General features: G+C 48.6%; 1 protein-coding gene and 1 long non-coding RNA gene across 12 annotated transcripts in view; one reads left to right on the top strand and one right to left on the bottom strand.

Annotated features, from left to right (window-relative positions):
* HDHD5 (haloacid dehalogenase like hydrolase domain containing 5) overlaps positions 1–13,852 on the bottom strand; it is a 25,857-nt gene extending 12,005 nt beyond the window's left edge. For 8 of the 10 annotated variants that reach the window (XR_011439647.1, XR_011439648.1, XR_011439649.1 and 5 more), the window contains exons 1-4: positions 9,028–13,852; positions 3,336–3,539; positions 2,107–2,219; positions 463–556 (exon numbers count right to left, since the gene is read on the bottom strand). Coding sequence is in view for 3 of the 10 variants with exons in the window: in XM_023642868.2 (XP_023498636.2) it covers positions 463–556; positions 2,107–2,219; positions 3,336–3,539; positions 9,028–9,468 (852 nt within the window). In the remaining 7 variants the exon portion in view is untranslated. Of the gene's footprint in view, positions 1–462; positions 557–2,106; positions 2,220–3,335; positions 3,540–8,494 lie in introns of all 10 variants that reach the window. The other 2 variants (XR_011439652.1, XM_005610823.4) reach the window with 2 other exon arrangements.
* On the top strand, positions 9,224–23,454 carry LOC138924636 (uncharacterized). 2 transcript variants are annotated; one of them, XR_011439653.1, is made up of 4 exons: positions 9,224–9,658; positions 10,251–14,768; positions 18,729–18,922; positions 23,015–23,454. It is a non-coding gene; the product is annotated as an uncharacterized lncRNA (long non-coding RNA). The 2 variants fall into 2 exon arrangements; XR_011439654.1 differs by lacking the exons at positions 10,251–14,768; positions 18,729–18,922 and having other exon boundaries at positions 9,241–9,658.

Genomic DNA, 23,454 nt, shown 5'->3' with positions numbered 1-23,454 from the left:
GAGAGGAGCTGAACCCAGAAGGCACACGGGCAGACACTCAGAACCGCCAGTCGCTTCTAGGCATGCTGTTTCTCACAAGGACAACTCTCTGTAGCATGCGTCAGGATAAGGTGCAGCAGTGAGTAACTTAAGGTTAATGATTCGCCCAAGCAACACTGGGAAAGCCAGCTGGGAAAATATAAAACTATTCATTGGAGATGCTAGGGCTCTGAGAGGAGTTCTCAGCTAATCACACACAATGCAAAAAGGAGAGGCCTCAGGAGCCTGCTGCTCCTCTGGGCCATTCTTGTACATCTGGGGAATGAAACCCTTGGCCAGATGGGCCTCTCCAAGGAGGCCGCTCTGCAAACACACAGACGAGATGCACTCTAAGCGGGGGTGGTCGTCAGGCCAGCGAGAGGAGCCCCTGCAGGAACAGGACAGAGCTGAGTACTGAGATCCCTGGGACATGCTTCTTAGTACCGTGGTCTTTGGCCGCCGCTGGAGATCAACCATGTCAAGCACAGGGAAGGCAGCCCGCAGCTCGTCCACAGTAACCACATTCTCGAAGCCCAGTCTAGAGCAAGATCAGGGAAGCAAAACTCGACAGTTCTGGGGGAAGATGCCTTTAAAGTGGGGGGAACCAACCTAGTCCTGATCAAACCAGTCCACCCAATCCCCAGACAGAGCCCAGCAAGGCCGACACCGATCCTGAAGGTGCTGGCAGGTGGGCTGTGACAGCACAGGCAGAGCGGGATGCGCACCCCCAGGGCCCAGGGACCACGCCAGGCACTCCCAGGGAACAAGGACATACAAGACCCTGTGTCCTCACAGAGCTCGCCACACGCCCAGAGCCCATGAAAGCAGCGCTCTGTGAACAGGGCTGCCGCTGCCTGCCGAGGAGTTCAGGAGAGAGACTCCTCGGGGGGCTGGGCAGGTGGGCAAATGGTCAGAGAGAAGTTACACTTGAGCTACATCTTGAAGGATGAACCAGATTCAGCCAGGAAGGGGAGAACCTGGTGAGGGGCAAGCCAGCTCCAGCCCTCTCTCTCCCAGCCCTGCCTCCATTTTCCTGTCCTCTACTGACACTTGCAATCCTAACTCGACATGGTTTCAGATTACTCTCAAAATGAATCCCCCAACAACGCTGCTTCCATCAGACCACCCCAGTCAGCAGTAAAGCCTGCACTGACTCCGGCTGCCTCATAAGCAAGTTCACTTACTTCTCGCGTTTACTTCCCATTTCCTACCCTAGGCACCACCTTCCCTAATCTCTCATTCCCCACCCGGCCCATTCCAGCCTCTGGCTTCAGGGTTCCTCACCATCCTTCCTCTTTCCAGCCTCCCTGGCTACTTCCCCTGCGTGGGGAACTTTAACTCTCTGGTGCATGGCCACCCCCTCCACGAAGTCACAGGTAATCCTACTCCTGAAACAGGCTCCCTCCCCCGACACCTGTGACTCTCGGAGCCTATGCTCTCTTCCTAGTCTTCCATCCTATGCTGTCTTAAATACTCCTCTGTTTATGGGGTGTGATTCCTGCGTCCCCAGGTATGAACCCCTTGATAAAGTCACAATCCTGCTGTGCTTTTCCTGGCCTCCTTCCCCCTTTAGAGCACGCAGCACAGTGCTGGTAACACAGGAAGTGCTAGCACAGGTTTGTGGAATGAGCAAATGAATAAGCTGCTTGAGAACAGGACCCAAGTCTCCTGCTTTCTGAGTGTGCAAAACACAGAAGGATGAGTTCACTGCAGATACTTAACACTGGCTGATAAGTTGACTGAGCACCCCAAGGAACAGCACTAGCGCAGCAGTGCCCAAACCTGATTACAGAATCGCCTAGCATTCTTTTCTTAAATACAGATTGCTGACTTTTATCCCAGACCTAGTGAATGCAGACTCCCCAGGGGTAAGGCCCAGCATTCTATATTTTAAGCTCTGCGGGAGGTTCTGTTGCAGTGGCATGTGGCCTGGCTTTTGGAGACCACCAGGCCCAGGACTGGCCATACCAGGGAGCCCTCCTCCCTCCCTCAGAGCCCACCACCTATCCCCTGAGCCCTGGCAGCCTGCGCCCGCCACGCCTCACTAGTCCTCCCTCGGCAGCCAGGGTGAGAAGCACCAGAGGATACGCTCGCGCATTCTCCACCAGCGGGCCCTGCCCGGACACCAGCATCCGCCTCCTGTGGTACTGTGAGAAGAGCTTCATGGGGCTGTGGGAGAGAATAACCTGGTCTGGCTCCACCTGCAGGGACAGCAAAGAGACAGAGGAGAGCAGACAACACAACTGTAGAGGGAAAGTCATGGGGAGATGGGTAGCAGGCTCTTTCACCTAGGAGGGGGGAAAACCTACCAGAAAAAGAAGAGAGAAAAGCCTTTTCTGGCACCCAGGACTTCTAGAAACTATCCAAACAGGTGTGAGAAGCATCTAATTTGGTTCTTGCCACACAAAACAAGAAAGCAGGAAACGCCAGGGGCCATGGGTTCTGACTGCTCCCCAGTGCTGTCCTGCTCAGCTCACTAGCACCCTCTGTGTGCCTCAGTCCCCTAACTGGAAACCACAGGGTTTGCGTGCACTCTTCGTCTGTCATAGAAACCTCCCTTTGACTTTGACTTTGTCTTTTCAGTTCTACTTAAAGACTTAGCTTTTTGACATTTATTCTAACTCCAACAATGCAGCCTTTACTCAGAATGTTTTGGAACTCTTTCTGGAGAGCAGAGAAGGAAACCAGCTTTATTCCTTCACTCGCTGTGGTCCTCCCCAAGCAGTGTCACCAGCCAATCAGCTACTTTATTTACTGTTTGGTTCCAAAGGACTGTTTCCAAAAACTAAATCCATCTTTCACAAAGAACACGTAACGCTGGGACACGGCCTGGAGCTGCAGGCGGCGGAAGAAGGGCTGCTTTTGGGGAAGCGCTCCTTCAGATGCGCGTTTCATTTCTGAGGAACAAGGGCTGTTACGTCAGAGTCCCACCTGTCACATGGAGACTAAGGCGAATGTGACCCTTCCTTTCCAGAGGCTGACAACCCACAAGACAACCCTGATGCCCAGAAGAAAAGAAATGGGCACAAAGACAGGAGACTCAAGCTGACAAACACATGAGCAGGATTTCTGGGCTCAATGTGTATTTATAGAATAAAAAAATGGCCCTACTGTTGCGGCTCTGCTCATGAGGCTGGGCTTGAACTCCAAGGCATTTTCCCGGCAGTGCTGGAAGATTTGTACTGACCCAACTGGCCACGCCCTCGGGTTTCTCCACACTGTGCCCCAGCCCAGGGAAGGAGCCTTGGTCAGAACTGGAGGGGGGGTCCCCGGGGAACCAGGTCCCTGGGCTTCCAGGTCTCTGGCGGCCTCCTGACCTTGAACCCCAGCAGGGCTGACAGCTCCTGGGCTTTGCCGTGTTGTAAGATGTTTCCAGCATTCGTGACAAAGACCACGGGCACCCGCAGCTGCCCCTGGGAGTCCAGCAGCCTGCGGAACGCTTCCAGAGCGGCGGGGATCACTCTGTGGCCCCGCACCAGCACTCCATCGATGTCCAACAGGAACCCAAAGGTGGGCGGGCTCTGCACAGGGGAGAAGAGAAGCAGCACTGCCCAGGGCCAGAGGCAGAGGGAGGACGGAGAAGACCCTCACAAAGAGGGGCTCCACGCCATCCTCAGGTCGGCTGGCGCCCTGGAAAAGCTGCGTCAGTGCAAACAGAAAATGAGGACATGGGGTTTCTGATAAGACAAGTCCAACTATAACAGAGAATTATTCTTTTTTCATGTATTTTTAAGCATATAACTATTTTGCTAAAATTATTTTTGCTTAATTAATATAAAGGAATTTTTTAACTGGAAAACAGAGAAGTTCAATAACAAAATCCCAGCACTTTAACACAACCAATTAATATTTTCCTTCCATCTCTCCTTTTTCTATTCTTATGTTTGTCATGTGGCTACTGTACGTTATGTGCAAGTTTGCATCTTGTTCTTTCTGCTTGACACAGAAGCATTTTTATCTGTTACAATAGCCTTCATAACTACCATTTCTTTCTTTCTTTATTTTTAAAGATTGGCCCTGAGCTAACGTCTGCTGCCAATCTTCTTTTTTTTTCCCCTTCTTCTTCTCCCCAAATCCCCCTAGTACATAGTTGTATATTTTACTTGTGGGTCCTTCTAGTTGTGGCATGTGGGACGCTGCCCCAGCCTGGCCTGATGAGCAGTGCCATGTCTGAGCCCAGGATCCAAACCGGCAAAATCCCGGGCTGCCAAAGCAGAGTACACGAACTTAACCAGTCGGCCACGGGGCCAGCCTTGCCTTCATAATCATCTTTTAAAATTTTGTTTTATTATAACCACATACACAGAGTTTTTAAAAAAAACTCAACTGCTACAGATGATATAAAAATTTTTTTAAAGTTTCTTGCTTCCTTCTTCCACCTAGTGCTATTCCCTCTCTTGTATATTTTCCAGAAACTTCTTACGGATATACAGTATATGAATTTCTTATCTTTTAACTAACACGATGGCATTATGTTGTTCTTTCTTTTCCATCTTACTTTTTTTTAGCTGGTATCTCTTGGTTATCTTTCCATATCAACACACACATCTCTACCTCCTAAACTTCATTTCTGGTTAACTAATATTCTGAGTGAATAACCCACTAACATTCTATTTCCCCTATTTTGGACAGTTAGGTTTCTCCACATTTTTGCTACTACAAATAATGCTATAAGGAATCTCTTCATGCTTCCTGATTTTTCCATATTAGGGATTTTTCCATATTAGGGATTTTTCTTTAAGCCGGTACTTAAAAGTGGGAGAAAGAAATCAAGAGTGCAAACATTTTAACAACGTAACACCTACTGACAAATTGTTTTCCAAAAACATGTACCAACTTATGTAGCTACTGGTAATACACTCTACCCTTGCCAATATTGATTTTCACATATATCAAAGAGTTTATTAATTACCAAAAGTCTTATTAATTTAAAAGTTTAAAAAACGTTATCTCGGGGCTGGCCTGGTGGCGCAGCGCTTAAGCAGCTTATTCCGCTTCAGCAACCCAGGGTTTGGCGGTTTGGATCCCAGGTGCAGACATGGCACCGCTTGTCAAGCCATGCTGTGGCAGGCGTCCCACATACAAAGTAGAGGAAGATGGGCACAGATGTTAGCTCAAGGCCAGCCTTCCTCAGCAAAAAGAGGGGGATTGGTGGCAGATGTTAGCTCAGGGCTAAATCTTCCTCAAAAAAAAACAAACAAAGGTATCTCATCTTGATCTGCATTTCCTGGATTTATAAAGTTGAACACTGCCCTCTTTTAAAAAATTCAACCCAGGGGCCAGCCCCGTGGCCAAGTGGTTAAGTTTGTGCGTTCCGCTTTGGCAGCCCAGGGTTCACTGGTTCAGATCCTGGGTGCAGACACAGCACGGCTCATCAGGCCATGCTGAGGCGGCGTTCCGCATAGCAGAGCCAGAAGGACCCACAACTAGAATATACCACTATGAACTGGGGGGCTTTGGGGAGAAGAAGAAAAAGAAAAGAAAAAAAGAGGAAGATTGGCAAGAGATGTTAGCTCACGGCCAATCTTCCTCACACACACACACAAATAATAATAATAATAATTTGACCCATTTCTTATTTTATAAACTGTTAGCATACAAGATGTTTTTCAATTGTCAAAAAAATCCAACCTAACCTGTTTACAATTTTTCTTTTGCTGGTGCCAAGTAGGTCAAGCCATCCTGACCCCACACACCTGCTCTATGCACAGGCTCCTTCTATGAGAAGCACCCAAAACACAGACGAACCACACTCCAGCGCCTCACTGCTTAGTTGAGAAGAAAGAACAAGCAACAGGTCTAGAAAATACTTAAACCCGCTAAAACTGCAGCATTTTCACAAGTGTAAAATCAATTTTAAGTACTTAACTTCTGAGTAAACGAACAGAAGTAAACAGGGGTAGTTTCTTAGAAGAGAATTTTGAGCTAGGCAATGAAAGAGTTAAATATATGCATTCACGTAACAAATACCCCTTGAGAGCGCCAGCAGCAGCAGACCACCCAAGCAGGCAGAGGGGGCCTCTGCCTACAGTTCAGTGGGGAAGACAGTCCAACAAGCAGCCACAGGGCAGTCTATGCTGAGTGCTACATCAAGAAATGAGGTTCCCCTCTGAGAAGCTGCATCAGGGGTACCTAAGCTGTGGCAGGTGAGAGGATTGGCCATCACAGGTCTCCCAGGTCAGTTTAAGGACTTTCAAAGAGGAAAGTGGCACTATCAGACCCGCGCGGTAGAAAACTCTTGGCTGCAGAGTGAAGAATGGATTGAGTGGACTGAAGAAAGTCAAGTTGAAGGGATCAGATGGGACCAACTGCAATCCAAGACAGAGACGACAGTGGCTTTAACTAGGTAGTGGCAACAGGAATGGAGAAAAGGGGGAAAATCATACATAGGAGGCAGAACAGCCAAGACCTGGAAACAGTCAGATGTGGGGACAGAAGGAGGGAGCGACCACAGGGACTCCCATGGGTGTTTTAGCTTGGGAACATGGGAGGGGGGATGCTGGTATCACTCACAGACTCAAGAAACTCTGGAAGAGCAGCAGCTATGAGATCAAGGAGGGCAGAAGATATGTCCCACCTTGGACCTGCAGACAGGCAAGTGGCCAAACCAGCACTGGACAGAAGGTCCTGGAGACGAAAATCTGGAAGGTCAGCTCTCAGACAACAGCTGAAACTTGGGAGCGGAGAGAGAGGAGAGCCTGAGAAGCACACACAGACTGTGAGCCGAAGTGAGGCTCCTGGAGAACAGGGAGAACATCGCCCTTTAAGGACGGGCCATGTCAGAGCCAGCAGGAAGAGCGCGGAGTAGCAGTCAGGGACAGGAGGAAAAGGAAGAGCATGTGGGGTCAAGGAAGCCGAGAGGGATGAGCTTCTGCAACCAGTGAAACAAGGAATGGAGTGACTGCAAAGTCACGATCCATCTCCCCTCCTTTAACAGGGAGGACCCCCCAGGAGGCGGTCTCCCAGCTCCTGCACAGCCGCCCAGGCTCAGACAACAGCTTCAGTGCCGAGCTGGAGGTGGGAAAGGACACTGGAAAAAGAGCAGGAAAGCAACTCCAATCAGCAAGACAGCACTTCTGACCACCAGCACACAGAGCTGCCAGGGAGAAACTGGTCAAGTCCATATGCCCTGCAGGAAATGCCTAAACAGTGTCTGGATCTCTTGGCTCCAAAGGCAGATTCTGTTGCACCCCGAGCTAGAAATGTAACAAACGTACATTTATTTAATCTTCATACCAGCGCTCTGGGGACGACTGTCCCTATCTCCAACTGACATTACCTACAAGAGGGACCTGTTTATACACGGTGTGCAGTACATATTCACCGGATAACTGACTGATGAATGAGAAACCAAATTCAGAGAGAACAAGTCAAAGGTGACCCCGTTCACAAATGCTGGATTCAGAATTCAGCCTCCAACTGCACTCACAGCAAAGTAAGCTCTTCAGCAGCCCACACGGCAGCACCTCGGAGCCAGGAGGGGATCCAGGAGGTACCAGGTCGGCCCTCAGCTCCCGCCAGGCCAAGCCATGAGTGCTCGTTCTCCTCTGTACTCAATGTGCTCTTGCACCCGACGGCCCTCAAAGATCCCCGGAACCCCTCCCTGTTCCTCAACAAATCCCACTAGAACAGGAGGCCTCACTTGGGGCCCACAGATAGACTCAGGGGGCCATAACTCCCTTAAAACTCTATGTGCATCTGTCCTGGGGAAAGGAACCACAGTTCTTTCCAGATTTTGTCTTACTCTTCTCAAAGAGAATCACTGCGGGGTCTAAAGGGGAGACCAGCTGTGATCCACCTTTTAACCCCCAATGTGATACAATGCTCAGACCCTCGGCAGTGCTCACTGAAGGCTGATGAATGCCGAACCACCAAAGGATGAAGGGTTAGGGGGAAATAAGACAGCCCTTCCCCTCAGGCACCTCCTGACCACCTGCCAAGGGGCAGGTGGGGCCTCTGGAAGGCAGGTCCCTGGGGTAAGGACTGTGCCATTGTAGCACATGGTCTGCCCTCCTTCTTGTACTGTATGGACACAGGGCATTCGGTTCTGAAAGTTCAAATGCAAAATGCATTTACCTATAATTTTCAGACAATCACGGACAATTTTGAAAGGACTGGATTTTAAGAGATATTAAAGAATTATTAATGTTGTCAGGCATAATGGATTGTGATTATGTTCAAACTGTCCTTATTTTTTCAGCGGTACACACAGAATTTAGGGTTGAATTGAAATGCTGTGAAAGCGTTTTACAAATGTAAAATATTATCATTATTACATACAGAAATTGTGAATTTAGAAGACAAAATGAGCCTCTTTTTTAAAAAACTGACCAGGGGGAAGGGAGGGTATGGCTCTGACTACCTTACAAAGTCCTGGCACAGTCGTCTAGCAGCTGCTTGACCTTAAAACAAAAAGCACTTCAAAACTCGACTCCAAGCCTCAGCGTCCTTCCTAAGACGCCGAGGCCTCTCCTACCTCCCAAGCCGCTGAGAAAATGAGACACCCAGCGCAACCTGGCGCCCCGCGCAGCCCGTCCTCGAGGCCAGCGCGCCCGCCGACGGCGGGGCGCTCCCAGGGCAGCCCGGGGGTCCGTCGCGAGTCCCCAGACCTCGTGAAGCTGCACTGTAGTTGAAAATCATCACCAAAGGCTCTCATCGAGGAAATCAAAGAGGCAGCGCAGGGATGACACCCTGACCGGGAAACGGGAGCACGGCCGCCACCGGGGGACTCTGGGGACGCGGAGCGGCAGGAAACGCCCGGCGCGCGGTTTGGGATTCTGTTCGGGTCTCGCTGGAGAGCCTTTCCTCCCAGCGCGCAGGCGCGGCAGGCCGCCGGGCCCGGTGAGGCGGGCGCGCCGCGGACGGCCGCGGCCGAGGCGAGAGCGAAGGGCTCCTGGGGTCAAGGCCGTTTCGCCCGAGGCTGGGGATGCTGGCGCTGCGGGGCCGCGAGCACCGTCCCGCGGCGCCCGGCCCACCCCAGCCCGCTCCGCCGGAACCCGGCGTCCTCACCTGCGCCGGGCCCGCAGCGTAGCCCCTCCCGGACCAGCGGCCCCGAAGCCCCAACGCCGCGCGCGCCGCCCACCGCCAGAGCCCGAAGCCGCCGAGCGCAGCCATCCGGCCCCGCCGCGCGCACGTGCACACGGCCGGCCCGCGCGGCCCCGCCGCCCCGCCCATCCGCCGCCGGGGGCGCGCGCCGGGCTCGCCCGAGACGTCTTGGGAGTTGTAGTCCCGCGTGTGTGTCTCGAGGCCGGGCCAGGGCTGCGCGCGGTGGGGGCCGGCGAAGGGAAGAGGCTCGAGGTCTCGCCGCCTTCTACACAGAGCCCCGGGGTCAGCGGGCCGGTGTGTACGGTTGCACGGCCCGTGTACCTGCTGACTTCCTGAAACGTACGCTTCAGGCCCAAGTCCCAGCTGCGTCAACCCTCGATGACTTTCAGGGAGAAGAGAAACCATGAGGAGGGAACTAAGCGGTGTTTGCAAGGAGCGGGTGGAGGAGCAAACCTTTCTGCTGATGTTGGAATCCACTGAGCCGCAGTCAAGGAATGCTCATCGGGTGCCAGTTATTCATTCTCGTATTCTTTCAGGGAATATTCGCTATAGTTCTTCCTGCCGGGTTCTGTGCTAAGACCTGGGGAGACTATACGTAAGTAGACCCCGTAAACTCACACCTGGGGGTGGGGAGGGTTGAGACAGGACTATAATACAAGGTCCTGAGATAATAACTGTCCTGAGAGAGGGTCGGATAACTAAGCAAACACATACTGAGCACAGCCGTGTGTCCCCGCCATTTAGAGTGTGAGGACGCTCCCTTCCATATCCATTGACCCGTCCCTAGATATAGTTATACTAAGAACGGGTGAGCCTGCGGTGTATTTAGCACCAGGAGGAGGAAGAGAGGTGGGGGACAGGGATAGACAGGGACTCTGCTAACTCAGAGATTAGCAATACACTTTGGTCCTCAGCTTTGAAGGCCAAAATCATTTTTTTTTTTTAGATCTCCTCTCTTAGCAACTTCAAATATGCAGTACAGTATTATGACCTATAGTCGCCATGCTGTATATTGTTTTCCCATGACATTTATTTTATAACTGGAAGTTTGTACATTTTGACTCCCTTCACCCATTCCCCCAACCCTCTGGCAACCACCAGTCTGTTCTCTTACTCTATCTATGAGCTTGGTTTTTTATTTGTTTGTTTTGTTTGTTTTTTCTTTCTCTGTCTGACATTTCATTTAGCTTAATGCTCTCAAGGTCCATCCGTGTTGCTTCAACTGGCAAGATTTCACTGTTTTTTATGGCTGAACAATATTCCATTGGATATTTATGCACATTTTCTTTATCCATTCATCCATCAATGACACTTAGGTTGTTTCCATATTGGCTATTATAAATAATGCTGCAGTGAACATGGAGGTGCATGTATCTTTTTGAGTTAGTCTTTTTGTTTTCTTCGAATAAATACCCAGAAGTGGTATTGCTGTATCATATGGTTTGTTCTATTTTTAACTTTTTGAGGACCTTCCGTACTGTTTTCCATAGTGGCTGCACCAGTTTACATTCCCACCGACACTGCACAAGGGTTCCCTTTTCTCCACATCCTCACCAAAACTTATTTCTTGTCTTTTTGATAATAGCCAAGGTGTGAGGTGATATCTCACTGTGGGTTTGATTTGCATTTCCCTGATGATTAGTGACATCGAGCATGTTTTCATGCACCTGTTGGCCATTTGCATGTCTTCTTTGGGAAAATGTCTATTCAGATCTTCTGCTCCTTTTTTTTTCATAATGATTGGCACCTGAGCTAACATCTGTTGCCAATCTTCTTTTTTTCCTATTCTTCTTCTCCCCAAGGCCCCCCAGTACATAGCTGTGTGTTCTAGTGGTAGGTTCTTGTTGCGCTCTGTGGGACGCCACCTCAGCGTGGCTTGATGAGCGGTGCTGTGTCTACACCCAGGATCCAAACCAGCAAAACCCTGGGCGACCAAAGCGGAACACACGAACTTAACCACTCAGCCATGGAACTGGCCCCATCAGCCCATTTTTTAATCAGATTCTTTGTTTTGTTGCTATTGAGTTGTATGAGTTCTTATATATTTTTTATATTAGCCCCTTATCAGATAAATGACTTGCACATATTTTCTCCCATTCAGTAGGTTGCCTTTTCGTTTTTTTGATGGTTTCCTTTTGCTGTGCAGAAGCTTTTTAGTATGATGTAGTCCCACCTGTTTATTTTTGCTTCTGTTGTCTTTGCTTTTTGTGTCAACTCCAAAAACTCATCACCAAGACAGATGTCAAGGAGCTTACCACCTTATGTTTTCTTCTAGGAGTTCTTTGGTTTCAGGTCTTCCATTCAGGTCTTTCATCCATTTTGAGTTAATTTTTGTGAATGGCATATAGTAGTGGTCCAGTTTCATTCTTTTGCATGTAGCTGTCCAGTTTCCCAACGCCATTTATTCCCTTCCCCATTGTATGTTCTTGTCTTCTTTGTCATAAATTAATTGACCATACATATGTGGGTTTATTTCTAGGTTCTCTATTCCTTTCCATTGTTCTGTGTGTCTGTTTCTCTGTCAGTACCATACTGTTTTGATTGCTATAGCTTTGTAATATAGTTTGAAATCAGGGAGTGTGACGCCTCCAGCTTTGTTCTTCTTTCTCCACATTACTTTGGCTATTTGGAGTCTTTTGTGCTTCCATACAAATTTTAGGATTGTTTGTTCTATTTCTGTGAAAAATGCCCTTAGAATTTTGACAGAGTTTGCATCGAATCTGTCGATTGCTTTGGGTAATATGGACATTTTAACAATATTAATTCTTCCAATCCATTAGCACAGAATATGTTTCCATTTATTTCCATCTTCAGTTTCTTTCATCAATATCTTATGGTTTTCAGTGTATAGATCTTTCACCTCCTGAGTTAAATTTATTCCTATTTTATTCTTTTCGATGCTATTATAAATGCGATTATTTTCTTAATTTCTCTTTCTGATAATTCACCATTAGTATATAGAAATGCAACTGATGTTTGTAAATTGATTTTGTATCCTGGAAGGTTACTGAATTTCCTTATTAGTTCTATCAGTTTTTTGGTGAAGTCTTTAAGGTTTTCTGTAAATAATATCATGTCATCTGCAAATAGAGACAGTTTCACTTCTTCCTTTCCAATTTGGATGCCTTCTATTTCTTTTTTGCCTAATTGCTCTGGCTAGGACTTCCAGTACTATGTTGAATAAAAGAGGCAAGAATGGACATCCTTGTCTTGTTTCTGATCTTATAGGAAAAGCTTTAAGCTATTCACCATTGAGTATGATGTCAACTGTGGGCCTGTCATGTATGGGTTTTATTATCTTGAGGTACCTGCCCTCTATACCCACTTTGTTGAGAGTTTTTATCATAAATTGATGTTGAATTTTGTCAAATGTTTTTCCTATGTCTGTTGAAATGATCATATGATTTTTATCCTTCATTTTGTTAATGTGGCCTATCACATTGATTGATTTGTGGCTACCGAGCCATCTTTGCATCCCTGGAATAAATCTCACTTGATCATGGCATATCATCTCTGTAATGTGCTATTGAATTTGGGTTGCTCATATTTTGTTGAGGATTTTTACGTCTATGTTCATCAGGGATATGGGCCTGGAACTTTCTTTTCTTGTGGGGTCTTTGTCTGGTTTTGGTATCAGGGTAATGTTGGACTCGTAAAATGAGTTTGGAAGTGTTTCCTCCTCTTCTGTTTTTTGCAAGAGTTTGAGAAGGACTGGTATTAACTTTTTGAATGTTCGATAAAATTCACCAGTGAAGCCATCTGGTCCTGAGCTTTTGCTTCTTGGGAGTTTTTGATTACTGATTCAATCTCCTTAGTAGTAATTGGTCTTTTCAGATTTTCTATTTCTTCATGATTCAGTCTTGGAAGGTTGCATGTTTCTAGAAATTCATCCATTTCCTATAGGTTGTCCAATTTCTTGGCATATAATTGTTCATGTTAGCCTCTTATAATCCTCTGTATTTCTGTAATATCAGTTGTAACATCTCTTCTTTCCCTTCTGATTTTATTTATTTGGGTCCTCTCTCTTTTTTTCTTTGTGAGTCTAACTAAAGTTTCATCAATTTTGTTTATCTTTTCAAAGAAACAGCTCTTGGTTTCATTGATCTTTTCTATTGTCTTTTTGTCTCTATCTCATTTATTCTATAACATAGTCTGCATTCACTTTTTTATGCTCTAGTATTTGTTATTTCCTTCCTTCTACTAACTTTGGGTTTCATTTGTTCTTATTTTTCTAGTTCCTTGAGGTGTAAAGTTAGGTTATTTATTTGAGATTTTCCTTATTTCTTAAGGTAGGCATTTACTGCTATGAACTTCCCTCTTAGAACTGCTTTTGCTGCATCCCATGAGTTTTAGTATGTTGTATTTTCATTTTCATTTGTCTCAAGGTACTTTTTTACTTATCTTTTCATTTCTTCATTGACCTATTTGTTGTTAAGTAGCATGTTGTTTAATCTCCACATACTTGTGAATTTTCAAGCTCCCTTCTTGTAATTGATTTCTAGTTTCATACCATTGTGATCAGAAAAGATGCTTGATAAGATTTCAATCTTCCTGAATTTGTTAAGACTTGTTACAAAAATTATTTGTTAAGAAACAGACAGCAATGCAATAATAGCTGGGGACTTTAATATGCCACTTACATCAGTGAATAGATCATCCAGACAGAAAATCAATAAGGAAACATTGGCCTTAAATGACACATTAGACCAAATGGATTTAACAGATATATACAGAACATTCCATACAAAAGCAACAGAATACACATTCGTCTCAAGTGAACATGGAGCATTCTCCGGGATAGATCATATTTTAAGCCACAAAACAAGTCTTAACAAATTTAAGAAGATTGAAATCATACCAAGATCTTAATTATGTCAGTTCACCCATGGTTAAGCAGGATCTGGAAGACTGACCCACGTTAGCCAAACCTACAATAAAACAACACATAAATTCTGCCAGAGGACATAGCTTTCCAGATTGGGATGTTCTTACTTTCTTCCTGCTTTCAAACTAGCTAGAAACTTCTTTAGTAATTAGAAGGTTTCTTGGTGTCATATGTTTTAAAATATATCCACTTGGAGACAGCCCCATGGCCAAGTGGTTAAGTTTGTGAGCTCCACTTCAGCAGCCTGAGGTTCACTGGTTCGGATCCCGTACTCGGACCTATGCATTGCTCATCAGGCCATGGTGAGGCAGCATCCCACATAGAACAACTAGAATGACCTACAACTAAGATATACAACTATGTACTGGGGCTTTGGGGAGAAAAAAAAGAGGAAGATTGACAACAGATATTATCTGAGGGCCAATCTTCCTCACAGAAAAAAAATCCACAATTTATTTGACAATCTTCTTCTCAAAAGGTGGTGTCTAATTCCACTCCTTTTGAATGTGGGCTGGAATTAATAACTCACTTTTAATAAATAAAGTGGAGCAGAAGTGATAGTATGGGATTGCCAAGGCCAGGTCATAAAAGATACTGTGGCCTCCACATTGCCCTTGTTTGGATCACTCATTCTAAGGAAGTCAAATGCTGTGTCATAAAGACACTCAAGCAACTCTCTGGAGAGGCCCGTGGATGAGAACCTGAAGCCTCCTGCCAACAGTGAAGTGAGACAACCATCCTAGAGGCAGATCCTTCAGCCCTGGCAGACACCTTGGCCAAAACCTCTTGAGTGACCCCAAGATGGAACTTCCTGGCTAAGGTACCCTTAATTCCTAACCCTTAAAACTGGGAGATGAAAAGTGTTTGTTGTTTTAAGCTACTAGGTTTTGGTAATTTGGTAACAACATTTGATTACTAATAAACTTGGTGATCAAAATTGTGCTGTAATCACTACTATTCATCTCGAGGGGTTCTCAGGGGTGTTCCCTCTCTGGGTCCTCCTGAGACCCTTGAGCTTTGCTCAAAGGACCCGCCTCTCCAGAAAAGGGGCAGAAGTCTCTCCATCTCACCTTTTCCCTCTGTGTGCAGCACTGACGAAGGAGCCTGACAAGGGGAGCTTCTGGAACAGTCCATACAAGGACTCTAATGGACAAGGCCTTGTGGGAGATTGGGGTTGGAGGGGAAATAGGTAGTTGTTCAAAGGGGTCCACTTGCAAGCTCCAAGTTTCTTTCAAATCTACGCTCCATTCTACTACATTGAATATCCCTATTTGTTTTATTATAACATTGTGTCATTACCCCCCTCCCCACAAATTAAAATTGGCATTCTGAAGGAGCTACCTTTTACCCTAAGGCCCCCTTACTCCTGGCACACAGCTATAAAGCCCTGAGGGTATGTGTGGCTTAGTCTGAAAAGCATGATTTTGGTGTAGTTGCCCTTCATGTCAGTTACAGCTGAGTCTTTTCCACATAAAAAGGCATTTAAGGATATTGGGGGGAAATTGACATTTTATGCTTCACACCAGAAGGAAGCAGACAAAAGGAAAAATCAGAGTTCATGAGTTCCTTGTAGAAGAATGGGTGGGATGCTGCGGCTGGAAGAAAGAGAGTGGAGAACAGGTAACAGACAGCAGAGACTGGTGGACCCGGCTGGTGTCAGTAAAGGGACTGCAGGAGAGTTCCTCTCTCTCTCTCTCTCTCTCTCTCTCACACACACACACACACACACACACAACTTTCCCTGGTCCCACCCACTCATCCTTGCTGAGGGACAATCCTGAGAAGAGGTGGCGCTCCTCTCTGTCAAGCAGAAACGCTTCCTCCCCTCTCCTCCTGTGTCCCAGAGAAAGGGACTTCTATTATTAACCCTCCTGGCCTCTCTCCCCCTGGGGCAGAGGACGGGTGGCGTACCTGATGGGTGAGCTTGTAAGAAAGTCCTGAGCATATGTGCCTCAGTCCTCTCTCCCCTTTGGGAGCTAGCCCGCCAAGGGGACCTGGGTGTTTGTTCTGTCCCTGTAGTGAGGAGGGCTGGGTTTTACCCCTGTGCCAATGATGGCTGATGAGAGTAATTCAAGGGTAGCAAGCCCATTTTGTCTCCCAAATAAACCACATTCTCCGAGAAGCTTTTAACAGAAATAAATCTGACATCTCTTCCATCTATCCTCAGTCTGTTTTTCGACGGGGTTCGATTTGAGCAGGAAAGCGAGCACCGTTGTTTATTGCCTTACACTTAGAGCCCCGACAGCAGGCTTCCCCACCAGCCCCAGACTAGTGCCCGCACCATGCCTTCCCGTACCCCATCACTTAATGGAGGAATTGGCCACAACCTGGTGTGAGATTCTGGGCAGGGCCAGCTCCAGGCCCTCAAGGCCCTCTGGTGGCAAGGAATCACGTTTGTCACCCATGATTAGGACTGACTTAAGACAGGCAGAAGAGGGACTCCGGAAGTTGGACTGATTCACTCCGCTGTGTAAGCGACTGGCCCTCACTTCCACCCTGACAGCATGACTTGCAAGTCGGCAGGAGGGAGGGGCTCCAGGCACCAGACGGCAATGACAGGGGCTGAGCACAGGCCAGAGACGGGCCTGAGGCTGGGGCCGACTTCAGTACCCCACAGAGCCTCCTGCACGCGGCCGCTCCTGTGTTCTCCAGCCCACCTGTCTCCCCTGCTGGGAAAAAGTCAGGCAGGGCAAGCAGTCATGTTAATCCTGGGCTAAGGGTGACAGGACCCTTCGTATGGCTGTGCCCCGGGTCTGGAACAGGAGGTGACAAACTACTTCCAAGGTCATGCCTGAGCTTCCCTGGGGCCAGTGCTGCAACTGGAGTGGGGGTGGAAGTCCTGGTCGGCGAGCTGGGATGATGACCTAGTCTCAGACCGACTACGTCACCCGTTTGTAGCCAGGTAACAGTTACAGGAACACTTTAAACCTCCTGGCTAAAGCACTGTGTCATCGGTCCCATACCCCAGACCTTCGCCCTCCCTTCCCCCACTGTGGAGAGGGTGTAGGGTGACTTTCCCACATCTTGACCCATCTAGAGTACAAACTGAAGAACCCAGGGAGCCACTTGGCCTAGCTGACAGATCTCCACACAGCCCCATGCCCCTGCTCAGGTGCTTCTGTCTCCCCCCACCTGCCAGTGTTTCCTGCCTTAGCCACATCCTCTTGTTCACTTCCTGTGTCCATCCTCTCCCCCACCCCCTCACCACCTGTTCCAGGGAACTCCAGCCCGAGAGAGGCTGGGCGGCCCGAGGCGTGGGAGGGTCTGGCTGTCCGAGCATGAGCTGGGTCACGCTCCACGTCCAGGCAGCAAGGAGGGAGCGCCTCGACTCGGGACTTGAGTGCGGCTCAGCCTGTGTGCCCAGCCTGGTTCCCTTGGCCAGGCCTGCACCTCTGTCCAATGTGTCCATACTGAACACAGCTCGATTTCTGAGGGGCAGTGAAAAGGACAGGAGAGGAGCGAGCAAAAGAAAAGGGAGTCGAGGGGAGGAGAGGAGAGAAAGGAAGAGGCAAGACACAGCTGATCAAGGGAACTTTCAAAGCCCAACAGAGACGTGACAGGAGGGAGGACAGCAGAGTTCTGAGCATCTGGGGAGCAGTGACATCCAGCGAGCCCTGGGCTGCGCTCCTCGCCAGGCCCAGGGGTCCAGCCTCCCTGCTCAAAGCCTGGTCGTCCTTCCCCTGGACTCCCTGCTACCTGCCTCCCAGGCAATTTAAGCTCCCCAGCCCTTCCCCAGACCCGGTCCCCAGGCTGCAGCGTACTTCTCAGTCAGGGCGGTGCCATATCCTGCAAATATGGCTCCCCACCCATTCCCTCTCCCGCAGCGCCCTGAGGGGACACGGGGAGCACTTACCACTGTGGCTCAGCCCTCATGCTCTCCTGCCTCTGGTCCCCAGGGAGCCTCTGAGCAGAACCAGTGGGCCCATCTGTGAGCTCATCCTGGCTGACCAGCCCCACAGGTGCAGGCCCCAGGGGAGGGGAGGGCGTTCAGGGGCCGCGGCAGGGGGCGGCGCCTGGAAGTCTCACTGTCCTCTGGAGCCCAGCCCCATGGTGGGCTGACAAATGGGGGTGCCGGCCCTGCCCAAGCCTGACGGAGCTGATCCCCTCTGGCTGCTGCCCTGCGGCTCCAGCCTGGGTGCCACAGGCCGTTGCTGGCTGCTCTCACTGGTATGCAGATGGGGAGGAGCACCACCTCAGAAAGAGTCCTGATGAAAGAATCAGATTAAATCTTATCAACACTCTAGATCCAACCACCAATTTACAGGAAATACAGGGGCCAGGGGAACATGGTGAAGAATAAGTGAGCTCCAGACTGGGAATCCTCTGCAGGACAAGCAACCTGGTTTCTCCACCAAACAAATCTTAAAAAAGAAAAGAAAAGAAAAAGAGAGCAGTGGCAGACAGCTCCAGAGGTGTGGCTGAAATGGCACTCAGTTATCATTGTTAGAAGTCAGAACATGACCTACCTGTAGGACCTGGACAGCAATAGTGAGCCTCAGGATGGAGAATTCACAGGTGGAAGTCAGGGGTTACAGTACCACAGGAGTGGAAAGAGAGAGCCACGTGCACATCCACCCTGGCCCTCCCCCTGCCTTAGTCCCTGTTGCTACTTTCTTGGGAGCTCTGGGGGATGGTCTGAAGGGTAGAGCCAGGATTCTGCAACCTGTCACCACTGACATTTTTTTCATGCTTTTTTTGGCGGGGGAGGGGTGAGGAAGATCGGCCCTGAGCTAACATCTGTTGCCAATCATCCTCTTTTTAATTTTTTTTCTCCCCAAAGCTCCAGTACATAGTTGTATATCCCAGTTGTAAGTCATCCTAGTTCTTCTATGTGGGATGCTGCCTCAGCGTGGCCTGATGAGCAGTGAGCTCCGAGCCCAGGATCCAAACTGGTGAACCCTGGCCGCCAAAGCGGAGCACATAAACTTAGCTACTTGGCCACAGGCCGGCCCCAACTACTGACATTTTGCGCAGGTAAGTCTCGGTTGTAGACGGCTATTCTGAGCATCGTGGGATGTCTAGTAGCATTTCTGGCAATAACGCCCCCTCCTGCAGCTGGAACAACCAAAAATGTTTCCAGACATGGCCACATATCCCCGGGGGCACATCACCACTGTTGAGAACCGCTGGGGTAGACAATCTTCTCACTTCCTGGGGGAGACAGAGAGGGTGACAGGAGCCCCAGAATTCCCGCTTCCCGGACGTGGCCTTCACAGGTCAGGAGGGGCCCTGAGCAGAAGCTGAGCTCCTCGCACTCTCCTCGGGCTCCCGCTCCAGCCTCGCCCTTCCCAGCGTGGAGACACTTCTATTCTCTCGAGAACCATATCCTGTTGACAGTTGATATCACCCTGATTTGTGTGTGAGGGAAATCTGTTAATTTCTGTATAACCTGGGAGCAGGGACACCTTCCTAACTATGAGTCAAAATTCAGAAGCAATTAAAACAAAAAGGATTGATACGTTCAATTACATAATATTAAAAATCTTTTGTGTGGCAAACAAAACAAAACACTTCACTGCAAAGTCAAAGGACAAATGAAAACTGGGAAAAATCATTTCACTTTATGTCACAGCTGAAGATCTAACATTCCTAAGATACAATACTCCTGAAAAGCAAGAGGAACAAGACCAAAAGCCAAACCCTACAGAAAGATGGGCAAATATAGACAGGCAAGTCACAGCAGAAGACGTAAAAATGACTTTCAAACCTATGAAAAGATGTTCACTTCATCCATCCACAGAGAAACACAATTGCCTATTGTGCTGAGCTCCCATTTCTCATTTATCAGTTTGTCAAAAATTAGGAAGCTTGGCAACACACCCTGTGGGCAACACCAGGTGGGAACAGGTGTTCCTATCCACTGTGGGGCTCTGCAAACTCGGGCGGGAGGTCTGTCAATATCTAACAAAACTACATGTGCGTTTATTCCTGGACCCACCAATGCCACTTCGGAGACTACCCCAAAGATAAACTGGCAGAAATACCAGTTCATTTATTCACAAGGTTATTTATTGTGATGTTACTTCTAATTTTTTTTAAAAACTAGAGGGCCAGCCCTGGTGGCCTAGTGGTTAAATTTGGTGGCCCAGGTTCAGTTCCTGGGTGCAGACCCATAGCACTTTTCTATCAGTGTCCATGCTGTGACGACAGCTCACACACAAAAGGAGGAAGATTGGCAACAAACGTTAGCTCAGGGTGAATCTTCCTCTGCAGAAAAATAGAAACAACTGCAATATTCACTATAGGCGATTGGTTGAATACGCCATAGGACATACCCACAGTGGAACACTGTGTAGGCAAAACAAGGAAGGAGTGAGGTGTCTGTGCAGCTTATGGACTGACCTCAAGTATATATTGTGAAGTTAAAAACAATGAAAGTCAAGGTGCTATATAGTATACATGATATGCTACCCTTTGTGGAAGAATCGGGGACACACAAATACATATTATATACGTATACAGTCATGCGTCCCTGAACGGCAGGGACGCATTCTGAGAAATGTCCCATCGGGCAATTCCGTGGTTGTTCAAATGTCATAGCGCGCACTTACACAAGCCTAGATGGCACAGCCTCCCGCACACCTAGGCTGCATGGTCCTGGTCTTATGGGACCACCATTGTATGTGTGGACCGTCATCGACCGAAACATAGTTACATGGTGCATGACTGTAATTATATTTTCAAATATATATGGCTTATGGTTTCTTTGGAAAGATAATTAACTCAAAAAGTTAGTATGTCTCCAGTCCAGCCACTGAGAGTAACACCATGCAAAGAGCATGCCCAGGCCTACTCTTCACGCCTGAAGACTCTGGTCTTTTACCTGCTGGCCTTTGAGCTCTGCCAGTCCTTTCTCTTTCAGGTCTATGGCAGCCTCTGTGAGGCTGAGGAAACCTGGGCCTTGGGCAGATAGGCTGCACCCTCGGTCCTCTGCCTGTGCCTGCCAGAGGCTCTCTGCCTCGAATGATGAGGCGCTGGTCTTCCCTCTGCTGAGGTGGGACCCATCTGAGACACAGAAGCAGTTGGCCCGTTCAACCTGACATTGCTGACTCAGGTGCAGGTCTCCTGAAGCAGCATCTTCCTTAGCACAGCCGTGTGCTCATTCCCATCCCTCTCTGCTCACTGACTGCCTATCCAAACCTGGAGTTCACTCTGCTGAGAGCAGCCCGAAGGAGCCAGCAGAGGCCAATCTTCTGGATTCTTCTTTCCTTTTCACGGAACACTACAGCCTTGAATGAGGCATGGTCTGCCTTCCAGGGCAAAGCGGACAACAGGCTGAGTCGATATTTGCTGAGTCACCCCTCCAGGTTTCCAGCCGGCGATAACTGACTTCTCTGCTCCCACAAAGCCAGAGCCCCGCATGCTAGGTTCCTCCACTTCCTGGGACTGGAGTCGGTGTCAGTTAGGATTAGGGTTAGCTGTGAGAAACATAAAATCCAAAGGAACGATAGCTTCAACAAGAGAAAACTTTCTCTGTTGTGTACATAAAATCTGGAGGTAGTCAGTCCAAGGCTGGCACGGGGATCCATAGTGCCAGGAATCCAGGCTCCTTTCATCTGTTTTCTTCAACACGTCCCTTCCACACATAGTTTCAACCTCATGGTTTAAGATGACTACCTGAGCTCCGACCGTCATATCCACATTCCAGCTACCAAGAAAGCAGAAGGGAGAGAAAAGGGTCAGTCCCTTTTCCCGGAATTTATACACACACTTTTACTCACATACCATTGACCAGAACTTAGTCACATGTCTGCACACAGCTGCAAAGAAGGCTGGAAGCTGTAGTCTTCATTCCAGGCAATGGTGTGCCCAACTAAAAATCAGGGCTTGGGGCCAGCCCAGTGGTGCAGTGGTTAAGTTTGCATGTTCCACCTCGGTGGCTCAGGGTTGGCCAGTTTGGATCCTGGGTCCGGACATGTCACCACTTGCCAAGCCATGCTGTTGCGGGCGTACTACATATAAAGGAGAGGAAGATGGGCATGGATGTTAGCCCAGGGCCAGTCTTCCTCAGCAAAAAGAGGAGGATTGGCAGCAGATGTTAGCCCAGGGCTAATCTTCCTGAAAATAGTAAATTTAAAAAAATAAAAAAAAATTTTAAAAAGGTTTTTTTTATAAATAAATAAAAATCAGGGCTCTATTTCCAAGGCTAAAGGGGTGACCAATACCAGGGGACAATAGCAGTCTCTGCCATATTATTCCTGAAGCAGAGCACAAGAGAAGGAGCAGGCCTCTTGTCTCAGACACCAGGCTGCGTGGTCTCCCAGCTTGTCCTCACCAGAAGCTTCCTCTTCCAAGATTCACTCAGGGTTGGATTTTTATTCAAAAGGATGGCGCCCCCCCAAGCCCCCCAGCTCCTATTGCTTGCCACAGACCGGGGCTTCTCCCCACAGTGTCAACGCTTCCCTGAAAGCAGAGAACGGAATGTCGGCGCCAGGCAGGTCCCTAAGGAAACAGCCACCCGGGTGCCTCCAGGAATAGAAAGGAGGGCTTCCAGCTAAGAGACCTCGAGGACTGGCCTGATAAGGGTCCCTGCATATGCATACACCTGAGGCACGAGTGGTGGCAGAGCAAGAGGGAGGCTCAGGCCTCAGGGCCAGCACTCTTTTCTCTCTCCACACTGACCTCCCCACATACCAGCCACAGGACCCCTTCCCTCCAGTCAGCAGGGTGGGATCAACCTGGAGCAGTCCACAGCCCTGCCAACGGTCCTCCAGGGGGACAGCTTGCGCTCTCCTTCACGCATCTGTTCTGCTGCCTGTGGCCTGTGGCGTGTTGCCCAGGGGCAAAGCAGGGCAGGGCTTTTCTGAAAGAGGTCTTGGGCCCTAGGTACAGCTCTTGACATCAGGACATGGCTGGGCCAGCAAGGAAGGAGGCGGTCAGGGGAGGCCGTGGCCAGAGCTCCCAGACCAAGGCACCAACGCCTCGGCCCTCCGCCCCCTTCAGAGCAGACGGTGCTGCAGGACTTTCTTATCTACTACAGAAGATTAAGTCTGAGAGAGAAGAAAACCAGTTCCTTATTTTTTACTTCAAAATGTTGTTCATATGTTTTCTTCTTTCCATTTTTAGTTCTAACCTGCCTGGACCAGGCCTTTGGCCTATGAAGCAAGACCGCTGCTGATGACAGAGGATTGTTTAGCACTTGTCTGGGGTTGCCTGAGCTGAGCTGTGGAGGAATCAGGGAGAGACTTGTCTACAAACCCAGGAGAGGGCCACAGTGCTCCTGTCATCTGCCCCTTATTCATCCATTGACTGTTAGGTTCTTATTATGGTCTAACGATGTTTATGATAACAGATATCTGAAGACAATGCAGGTGCCAAACTAGAGGAGCCTCATTGATTAAACCATAGCGCCTTCCCACAACAAAACACTATGAGTTAGAAATACGAAGTCCTCTCGAGGCAGAAATGGAAAGATCCCCAGGCATATTCTCAAGTAAAAAGAGCAAAGCTCAGAATGGTTGTGGGTAATGTGCTGCCTTTTATATCAGAGAGGGGAAAACAGAGTA

This window comes from Equus caballus, chromosome 6, assembly GCF_041296265.1.
Source record: "Equus caballus isolate H_3958 breed thoroughbred chromosome 6, TB-T2T, whole genome shotgun sequence".
NCBI classification, from domain to species: Eukaryota; Metazoa; Chordata; class Mammalia; order Perissodactyla; family Equidae; genus Equus; species Equus caballus.
The sequence above is the reverse complement of the archived record's forward strand: the minus strand, read 5'-3'. Positions and strand labels throughout refer to the sequence as shown.